We start from the raw sequence: 10,680 nt of genomic DNA on the forward strand, positions 1-10,680 counted from the left end.
CTGGAGTTTCCTGGTTTCTGTGGACATTGGCGCACAAACTGACCCTTAAGGCCACAATACATACATAATCCAGAGGAGCGTCTGCGCTGCTTCTCTTGTTCGGACAACCGGACTCTGTCTACCTAAATGGGTTCTTCAGGCAGTGCACTAGGGGAAGGCAATAGTGGTCTCTGGACCGAGGGTGCAGGTCTGTGACCCCGGCAATCCTGTCGAACCTCCTGAGTGCGCTCCCGGATTCTCATGTCAACCCAGGCTAACAGGATGAGGGCATCCAAGGTATAAGGAAGGTCGCTGGCTGCAAGTTCGTCCTTGATGTACGAGGACAGTCCCTGCCAAAAAGTCATCACCAGTGCCTCATTGTTCCATGCCAACTCTGTTGCCAGGGTACGAAAGGAGATAACATACTCTCCTACTGTGGAACCTTCTTGCTCGAGGGTCAAAAGAGTGGCTGCGGCAGAAGATGTTCGGCCCTGCTCCCCGAACACGGCACAGAAAGACTGCAAGAACAAGGCTAGGTCTGAGGATACAGGTCCTTGTTGTTCCAAGATTGTGTTCGCCCATGCGAGGGCCTTGCCAGTGAGGAGGGAGATAATAAACACTACTTTGGCATGGAAGAGATGAGCCCGCAGCCTGAAATGAACCATGCATTGGTTGATGAACCCTCTACAGGCTCTGGGATTACCATCATAGCGAGGAGGAAGAGGCAGTGGAACTGTGGATCCGGAACAAACAGGGAGAGCAATGGGAGGTGGAACAGCAACAGCCTCTGGAGGAACAACCGAAGGTGGAACAGTAAGTTGATCCAGATGGGCCATGATAGAATTTACAGCCTCAAGGAGTTGATCATGACGTGTGCGTAGATCAGGCATCTCTTTCTGTATCTTCTGCACTGTGGTCTTGGGCTGGCCAGCGGGTTCCATCGCCTTAGCGTACTGTCATAATCACAGGGTATGTGGACCCACTAAGCCGCTCCGCCGTAGCGGAGAGGCAGCTGGCCTAGTCACAGTCTATACAAGAGTCTCTAGCAGTTCGTAACACAAGAGTACTTGAGATAGTCCAGACAGTGGCCGAGGCTTCAGCACAGATGGAGGAGGGTGCAGCAGGTTGCACCAGACGTGGCGAATAACACTAGACGTGGCAGAGGACACTGGACGTGGCAGAAGACACTGGACGTGGCAGAGGACACTGGACGTGGCAGAAGACACTGGACGTGGCAGAAGACACTGGACGTGGCAGATGACACTGGACGTGGCAAACGACACTAGATGTGGCAAATGACACCGGACGTGGCAAATGACAGCAGGTGCAGTAGGACACGACTCCAACACTAATAGACTCAGGAACAAGAACACAGCATGGGATACAGGATACAGGTAGCAGGGCACGGGTAACAACAGGAACGGGAAAACACTAAGGGACCATTTGCAAGACTGACATGGGATACACTAACAACACTCAGGCAGTTGATAATGATGATTCCATTTGTGCGCACGATGGCCCTTTAAGACCGGGCATGAGCATGCGCGCGCACTCTACGGAACACAGCGGACTGGAGCGGAAGTGAGCGCAGGCATCTCCTAGGAACAAGATGCGAGCCAGCGCTCACAGATCCATGGCTGCAGCCACCGGGGGGTGAGTAAACCATGGACGCTACAGTATTTTTGGATTATAGCTTATAAATCAATCAAATACCGGCCTATGGGCCGTATCTAAAAGGTTGTGGCCAATGATTTATACTTTGATGGTCACCAGTTATAATTGTTGTACCCCAAGGTTCAGTGCTGGGACCATTACTGTTTGATAATACAGTTTTTTATGACACCAAGGTATGCAATATAATACAGTGTATGGAAGACGTTCTTAAATTACAGGCTGACGTAGAGTATTTGGGCATGCTCTTGGTAACTGAGATTCAATGAGGGTAAATGTAAAATTCATACATCTGAGTACTAATATTCTGCATGTACCACATGTCCTAAATATTGTGCATGCACCACATGTCTACATGGCAGATGGGTACATACCACTTGATTAAAGTGTAGGCTAGTAAAACGTAGTATGCTCTCTAGCATGGAGCCCCTCAGGGCAGTGCATGAAACCTAAATAATTAAATAAATGTAAAAATAAACGTGTTGGCCCAAACAAAAGTAATCTGGATGGCATGCTTAAAGGGGATGAGGAAAAGGGCAAATTGAGAAATGCCTATTTCTCATCAATAAAAAAAATTGACATAATTTCCGAATTAATAAAAATCAGTTATTAAAAGTTATTCTGATAAAACTATTATTACAACAAGAAAATGGGACAAATACAATAGTTTTATTATGGATCTTTCAAAATGGTTCTATAATCTCTCATATTGCAGCAGATTCTGGGCCTAGAAGTCTAGGTCTTCTGACAATAAGTTATTATGGTTCAGATGGTTGAGTGTTAGTCACTAAGATGTTACTGTGGTCAACGATATCCTGAAAGAATTCAAACAAAAATTATCATTTACAATTACAGAGTAGAAGACTTAGAAACGGAAAGGTAGAAAATATAGAGGAAAAGATAAATTGAATCATGGGGTTTCATGATCACTTGTTACTCTACTCACCATATAACAAACAAAGCAAAGTGTAGAAATATACACTTTATGGCAGTTGTGTTATTGAGAAACTCTATTTGAAACTATGGTAACAAAGCAGCTGTTCTTGTTGCTCATTACTCAGTTTTTATTTGAGTTATGCAATGTTATTAGTTGCTATGGGTAATAAAGTCATTTCTTGTCTTAGATAGCTTTGATAAATGAGGTCCTGTATTTCCATACTGGTATGTTAGACATTGTAGGCTCTGTATGACACTATTTGCTGTCTATATGTCGCTATAGGGATGCTACATTTAACATTTTAGTTTAGTTCTGAGATATACATTAATTTCTACCTAACAGAGACATTGTTGTTTATAGCGTACCTAACCTTTCAAGCGACTTTTCGTATTAAGCTGCCACTTACTAGAAGCTGCAGCAGTGCCTGTCCCTGTGTCTCTCTCTCACTATGCTCTTGCTCTCTCATCACCCTCCCCTCTCCATAGATTTGTATGTGCTGCTGTAACCTGATACTTTAGTGAGCTGATTAAAAAAAAGCAGTAAATTCAGAACAGTGAGGGTATGTTTACACGAGGTCATTACGTCCGTAATTGACGGACGTATTTCGGCCGCAAGTAACTGACCAAACACAGTGCAGGGAGCCGGGCTCCTAGCATCATAGTTATGTACGATGCTAGGAGTCCCTGCCTCGCTGCCGGACAACTGTCTCGTACTTAAAACATGATTACAGTACAGGAAAGTTGTCCGGCAGCGAGGCAGGGACTCCTAGCGTCGTACATAACTATGATGCTAGGAGCCCGGCTCCCTGCAGTGTGTTCGGTCCGGTACTTGCGGCCGAAATACGTCCGTCAATTACGGACGTAATGACCTCGTGTGAACATACCCTTAGGAGGGGAGGGAGAGGAAGGGAGCCTGATAAGTTGAGAAAGAGAGGTATTTTTCTATAAAAAGATATATTGCATTATATTGACTTGTCCCACTGATTTATGCAAAGTTTCTTGAAAAGTTAATGACCATTCAAGATCAAGACTAGTGATGAGTGAAATGTAAAAAATAGGCACATTTCCTTTTACATAAGAATAGGAAAGTCTGCAATATCTTGTATGGCACAAATATGGTAACCTCATAGGAAAAAGTAAAAGAAATGAGCAGCAAGCTGTCTTATCTTTAGTTAATACAAACATTCACCCCCATGCTACACGCAACAAAAGTCACAAACAAAACTGTGTATATACAGTGTGTTTACATACACATTTCTAAAACTATATATCTCATCCATTTATTATCTTAAATGTTATTCAGGTCTCATTTGAAGTAATAATATATTAAAAAAGTAACATATAATAAATAAATAAATAAATATGTGTTACTAATTCCATCAGGTTAGAGAGGACAGTGATGTACTGAGGTGCAGCAATCACAATAGTTAAGGTGCTGACAGGTCTCCTGCTGTATTCGGGCTTGTCCACACGTAACGGAATTGTTGCAGAAAATGTCTACAACAATTCCGCAGAAACTAGCAGGAAAAACCACACCATTTCCTGAATTTTTTTTTACTGCAGAAAATGGTGCGGAATTTGCGGCGTTTTTTTCAATGTTGGGAAGATGGTGACATCTCTGAAAAACGCAGCAATTCAGTCCACATTCAGCAGCAGGAATTGACATGCTGCGGTACGAAAAATACGCACCGCAGGACAATTTCTGGTCGGAAATTTTACGCAGCGTGTGGATGAGATTTGTTAAAACTCACCCGCTTTGCTGCTACTGTATTCTGCTGCATATTGTCCGTCAGCAATACCAGATGGAAAATAAGCAGCAATTCCGCTACATGAGGACAGGCCCTTACACTGCAGCTTTAGAATGGTTAAAGGCTGCAGCATAAGAGCAACCCATTCATGGAGACACCAGGGGGCAGTACTAACTGGGCCTATATTATATTGTATATCATGATGTAATAATCTCTTTGCAGTATTAATATTGTAACAGTCTTATTCCTGTAATGCCCAGGAAATAACCAACCACATGGCACATTTTCACCTATAGCACTCCCTTTCCAACAGCTTTGGTTAAGGTCATGGTACTCTGCTGGCCCCAGGACGTAGGCTAGCTTATCCGTTGGTTGATTCCCTGAATATCGTTTAGCAGGAGGAGAATCAGACAAAATGGGAGTAATTGGAGATACGGTTAATATGAGGAACAACAAACATAAAGGTCTTTTTAAACGTACCAGGAAAGGTGAAGACGGGAACAGAAGTTTGATCAGGCAGTCCGGAAGTCAGCAACAGGAAAAGCATAAACATAGTCGGGTAAGCCAAGGGTCGAGTAACAGTAGTCAAGCAGAGCCGGGTATGCGGTACAGTAGGGAGCGAGGCAGAAGAGAAGTCAAACAATCCGGGTTAAATCTGGAGTCAAAATACAATTAGCAGGGATACACATAAACTAGGGAAAGTTCACCTCTGACTTATGCTGAAGTCAGTGTGTTTCCGTTTAAATATTTAATTCTGGTTGGCAAAGCAGCCTGTGCTCTCTGCGCCGCCCACCATCCCTGCCAGCACCGCGGGGTAAGTATGGTAGACATTGTCCTCATCGCTAGTTATGAAGCTTGTCCCACTTTTCTCTTAAGGGAGAAAGCTGCATGGATGCAATAGATCAGCATCACAAAGAAGGCAGACACCTAGAAGAAAATACAGGTATGTTATTATTTAAAGGTAGGTACAGTAAAAAAAAGAAGATGTTTTCCTTCTATCTATATGTTTTTCTTACATATACCTGTAATATATGTGCACTACCAAGCACTTTCAATATCTGTAATTATGCTGGCAACCCTTCCATGCATTTTACAGATCCATAGTTTTCAATAGGCCACTACTCCTTTATCAGATCAGTGGGGACGCCAGCACAACCTCTTCCATATACATATGTGTAGTAATTAAAACGGTAAACCTCTCAGATGCTGCCATCTGCCGGCCTGGACATGATCACATAGAATTTGTGTAAACAGGGACCTGCTGATATGTGTCAGGTATTTCACGTCAGGGCTGCCATCAGGACAGTACTGACGGTACTGCTGTCAGGGACTTGGCCAGCAATAAAAAAAAAATGGTCCCTGCTCGACGCCAGCATCCTGGCCCATACTGTATGATTTCATGATTTTTGGTGAAATAAACAGTCCACATTGCAGGGCTCAGGGCATGTTCTTTTATGTTATGTTGATGTTAATTTTGGGGTCTGGTCGGGCATCTGAATTAATTTTGCCATCTGGTCTGTAGACCAGGGGTCTCAAGCACGCGGCCCGCGGGCCGCATGCGGCCCCTGGGGCTGTCATCTGCGGCCCGCGGGACACAGAGCCGCTAGTATCGGCTCTGCTCCGAGACTCTGGAATTCCCTGACATCGCTGTTCACATATGAACAGCGATGTCTGGGGCTTCCCCAGAGCCGGAGTCCCGAGCAGAGCGCTGGTGTCGGCTCTGCTCCGGGACTCTGTGGAATTCCCTGACATCGCTGTCCATATATGGACAGTGTGTCAGGGTCTTCCCCAGAGCGGAGTCCCGGGTAGAGCGCTATTATCGGCTCTGCTCCGGGACTCTGGGGAAGCCTCTGACATCGCTGTCCATACATCGACAATGATGTCAGGGGCTTCCCCAGAGCAGGAGTCCCAGTGATGTCAGGAGCACAGCTGGAGTCCCAGGAAGAGCCTACTAGCACTCTGCCTGGGACTCCAGCTCTGGGTAAGCCCCTGACACCACTGGGGCAGCCTCTACAGAGGGCACTGTGGCAGCCTCTACAGAGGGCACTGTGGCAGCCTCTACAGAGGGCACTGTGGCAGTCTCTACAGAGGGCACTGTGGCAGCCTCTACAGAGGGCACTGTGGCATTATCTACAAGTGGGTGTGTGACAGTATCTGAAGAGGACACTGGCATTATCTAGGGGTGTGTTGCATTATCTACAGAGGGCACTGTGGCCTTATCTACAGAGGGCACTGTGGCCTTATCTACAGAGGGCACTGTGGCCTTATCTACAGAGGGCACTGTGGCCTTATCTACAGAGGGCACTGTGGCCTTATCTACAGAGGGCACTGTGGCCTTATCTACAGAGGGCACTGTGGACTTATCTAGGGGTGTGTTGCATTATCCACAGAGGGTACTGCGGCAGCATCCACAGAGGGCACTGCGGCAGCATCCACAGAGGGCACTGCGGCACTATCTAAAAAGGGGCTGCCCATTCTTGACATGTGTGCTAACTGAGCCGCTGGACTGCATTTAGCGACACTTAAACTGGAAAGCTGGATTGTTGAAATAAGCACGTGGAGAAATATCTCAAATTTTAAACCTAGCGCTATTATTATAGTAATGTAGTATTATTATTCTAGTAATATTGTGTTATAGTAGTTCAAATAACTAATTGATTAACAATAATTTAGTATTGCATCAAATTTGAAAGTAATGCGGCCCGTCAACTTCCCATTTTTTCTATATGCGGCCCACTTGCCCGGCCGAGTTTGAGACCCCTGCTGTAGACTATGCAGATGAAGTAAGTGCCACATGTAAGGAGGAGGCAGAGACTTTTTCCAGGCAAGTCGCGATGGTGGTAGATCTTAGAGCCTGCAGGAGCCAGAAGCAGCAGCCAGTACTCCATTTTGGTGAGTGACTGTGCTCTGTAGAGGCAGTAGCTTAAGGCTGGATTTACACGAGCGTGTGCGTTTTGCGCGCGCAAAAGGTACATAGCTCCTTGTGTCAGCAGCATATGATGCGTGGCTGCATGATTTTCGCACAGCCGCCATCATTATGACACTCTGTTTGTATGTTTTTAAACCGAAAAGCATGTGGTGCTTTTCTGTTTTCAATTATAGTTTTTACTGCTGTTGTGCGAATCACGCGCGTCACACGGAAGTGGTTCCGTGTCCTGCGCGTGATTTTCACGCAACCATTGACTTCAATGGGTGCGTGATGCGCGAACAACGCACAAATATAAGACATGTCGTGCGTTTCACGCAGCGGACATACGCTGCGTGAAAATCACAGACTGTCTGAACGGCCCCATAGACTAACATAGGTCTGTGCGAGGCGCGTGAAAATCACGCACGTTGCAAGGACGTATTACACGTTCGTGTAAATAAGCCCTAAGTGCAATGATTTTTTTAATGTTGCCCCTTCCCCTACACTGCCACAGAGCCCATGCTCACCTACTGTCTCTCCCCTGCTCCTCCAAAGAGCCAGAAATTCTTGATGGCGGCCCGGCGTCAGGTACTTACCGTTACTGACATATTTAACACGTCATTAATAAAGCTGTCCCATTCGATAATCTGCGTCCCAATTGCATTTATGATAGCTGCGCTAATATAAAGTGCTGCAGCAGTGAAGTGATAGTAAATATCCTTAAAGAAAACAGATTCAGGACATATCTCATTATCATTAAATCTTTAGGCACAGAGTGACTTTTATTATATTGTTAATACTTACAACTTTCATCCATTTGGTCTTGTTGTTGTGGACTCCTGCAGCATACAGACACATGAGGGTCAATGTTCCAAGGAAACAGGACAGGTTCACAAACAGCACCCAGCCATGGATTACTGCTGTCACGTCCACGAGTGTCGCTGCAATCAAAGACCACACAAGTCCTCCGAATATCTAGAAGACAATGAAATGCAGATTACAGAAGATTTTATGTAAGACAAGGAAATGCATATGACAGTGGATTTTATGTTTTATACTGTTTACTACTACACAAATGCTCCACGGAAGTTATGTGGCTGCAGAAAGAAGCAGCACGTGGGTCAGCACATTGACCATCTATTGTGGTTGAGGATATAGAATTAGAGGGAATAAGTGATTCTCAGTACTAAACACCGACATTATAGATTTATTATTATGTTATATACAATTATCGTTTTAGAATATCTCATACTTACAAGCTCCGGGATAAAGAGCATATCTGGAAACGTCGAAAAAACGCCACAGCCCTTGGGCAGGAGAGACGTTACAACATTTTCAACGTCGCCTCTTTCAATATCTTGCTGTGAAAGGAATAAGAAAGTGAAATCATATATACTCAGTTACATAAGAATAAAATTTCGATTAAAGTTCCCGCAGAGAAGCTAGAGAAGACCTGTGGAGAACTTCTGGAGAGGTCCCTATTTTCCTGCATATTGTAAAACTATGAAATATTGTATGTGTACTTTATTACTTACATTTTCAACCTGAAAGACGAAAGACGACTGTACTAAAATACATCCTCATTGTATTAGAGCAGTCAAATGTAAACCAAGTCCATGTTGCCTTCTAGATAAACTCTCGTGTGATGTCATGCATGACTTTTGTCATGTTACTGATAAAGAACAGAGGAGGACTGCATGACTTAGGTAGAAGGGAGAGTTTGGGGCCCAGAGACATGGGGAGGGGTTTAGTGAGAGGAGGGTATAGAAGGTGGGGGTAAATATTTTTTAAGTAGTTACCACTGTCGGGTATGTCTCAATTCCCCAACTGGCTAGCGCAGGAGCAACGTTGGTTCAATTCCTGGTTCACAAAGTAGGCTGGCATGGTGTCAGTGGAGGTGGTTTTTGAAAAGACAATGGTGTCCACCTAAATGATGTGGGAATGGAATTGTGGTGCCTTGCCCCTCGGGATGGCATAAAGTGAGCTGTGGGTGCGTGGAGGGATTCGCATGCTTGAGGTAGTCAATGCCTACTTGCTGTAGGGGGGGGGGGAGTCCTAGGAGTTGGTGGAAAATTTGGTGGTGGACGCATTGTGGGTATGTATCCCCTAAAATGAATCGTGTGACTCGAGCTGCTTGGCTCTATATTTGGGGGCTCCTTAGAGTGTTCCCCCTAAGGATCAGGTTCCTGCATTTAACAAGTAGTATCTGCAAGTATTCTCGGTGCCCCTGGTCCGGGTTTATGGATAAGGTTTATTTAGTGTGGGCAGATTGCCGCCAGACTAGTTTTTTGTAGCTCCAAGGACTGCCCCTGTACTTTATGTTGAAATTTGTCTCAATATGTTGTTTTAACGGTTGTGTGACCCTAACTGTTTTTTTTGGGGTAGGAACTCTGGAAGTGTTAATTGTTATTTATATTTTTGATGGTTGATATAACATGCACACAAAGTTATTTTTGCGTCCGCAATTATCTGGGAGTGAATTGCGGCCCCATTCACTTTTAATGGGCCCATGCATACTACCGTGGTTTCCACGTTCCGTGCATTGCCCAGGAGCGTGGACCGCAAAAAGAATGGACATGTCTTATTACGGCAGTGTTTTACTGCCAAGGCTCATAGAAATTAATGCTGTCCGAGTCGCAAATCACGGCCTGTGCACACCACTACGGTCGTATGCATGAGGCCTTATTTGTATTTTCGAAATAATAAGCCATGTATAGAGTGATTTTGTGTAATACTGAGGTTATATATAAATATAATTTTGGTGTATAAAATCGGCCATGTACGGAGGGATATACATTATAAGAAGTGTGTGTTTGTGTGTGTATATATATATATATATATATATTTTATTACCCATGTATAGACTACACTGTATATACCGAGAGTCGTTTTTCAAGAGAAAACAGCTCCTGATTTTCAGACGTTTTTTGTGCCACTCGCGATATTCGCTGCGTTTTTCAAGGCATTTTTAATGCCCGTTTCTGGAGCTTTTTTCAATAGAATCTACGGAAAACGGCTCCAAAAACGTCCCAATAAGTGTCCTGCGCTTCTTTTTCACGGCCGTTTTCTTACGCGTAAAAAAACGTTGCGAAAAACGCTCCATCGGAACAGAACGCTGTTTTCCCATTGAAATCAATTGGCAGATGTTTGGAGGCGTTCTGCTTCCGATTTTTCGGCCGTTTTTCAAGCGTTTACGGCCCGAAAAACGGCCGAAAATAGGTCGTGTGAACATACCCTTACAGGTTTTTCACTGGGGTTTAGGAGATTGAGGTTATTCCTATGGTATAATAAAAAAAATATAGTCTGAAGAGTAATGTATGTATTAAGTTGTACATAAAGAATAGTATATGTTATCATTTCAATATTTACAGCTGAATATATTAATCCCTTCCGCATTTTAACGTAACTGTACGTGGGGAAATGCGGCCTGTTTGCGCA

At 44.4% G+C, this 10,680-nt stretch overlaps 1 protein-coding gene across 1 annotated transcript; it reads right to left on the bottom strand.

The window, feature by feature from the left end:
• Positions 1-2,311: 2,311 nt before the first annotated feature.
• On the bottom strand, positions 2,312-8,598 carry LOC142761297 (myelin and lymphocyte protein-like). The gene is made up of 5 exons (XM_075864489.1): positions 8,499-8,598; positions 8,047-8,217; positions 7,839-7,961; positions 4,815-5,261; positions 2,312-2,465 (listed from the first exon to the last, which is right to left on the bottom strand). The coding sequence occupies exons 1-4, from the start codon at positions 8,517-8,519 to the stop codon at positions 5,181-5,183; spliced, it is 396 nt and encodes a 131-aa protein (XP_075720604.1). The 5' UTR covers positions 8,520-8,598; the 3' UTR covers positions 2,312-2,465; positions 4,815-5,180.
• Positions 8,599-10,680: the final 2,082 nt, after the last annotated feature.

The sequence above is a fragment of the Rhinoderma darwinii genome, chromosome 4 (assembly GCF_050947455.1).
Source record: "Rhinoderma darwinii isolate aRhiDar2 chromosome 4, aRhiDar2.hap1, whole genome shotgun sequence".
NCBI classification, from domain to species: Eukaryota; Metazoa; Chordata; class Amphibia; order Anura; family Rhinodermatidae; genus Rhinoderma; species Rhinoderma darwinii.

Bases quoted from the DNA above. Each gene is read 5' to 3' on its own strand.
- LOC142761297 (XM_075864489.1), bottom strand. From the start codon at position 8,519: ATGCTCTTTATCCCGGAGCTT. The intron at 8,218-8,498 runs GTAAGTATGAGA...ATTGTCTTCTAG, and splicing joins TGCTCTTTATCCCGGAGCTT to ATATTCGGAGGACTTGTGTG. The intron at 7,962-8,046 runs GTAAGTATTAAC...GTTTTCTTTAAG, and splicing joins AGACCAAATGGATGAAAGTT to GATATTTACTATCACTTCAC.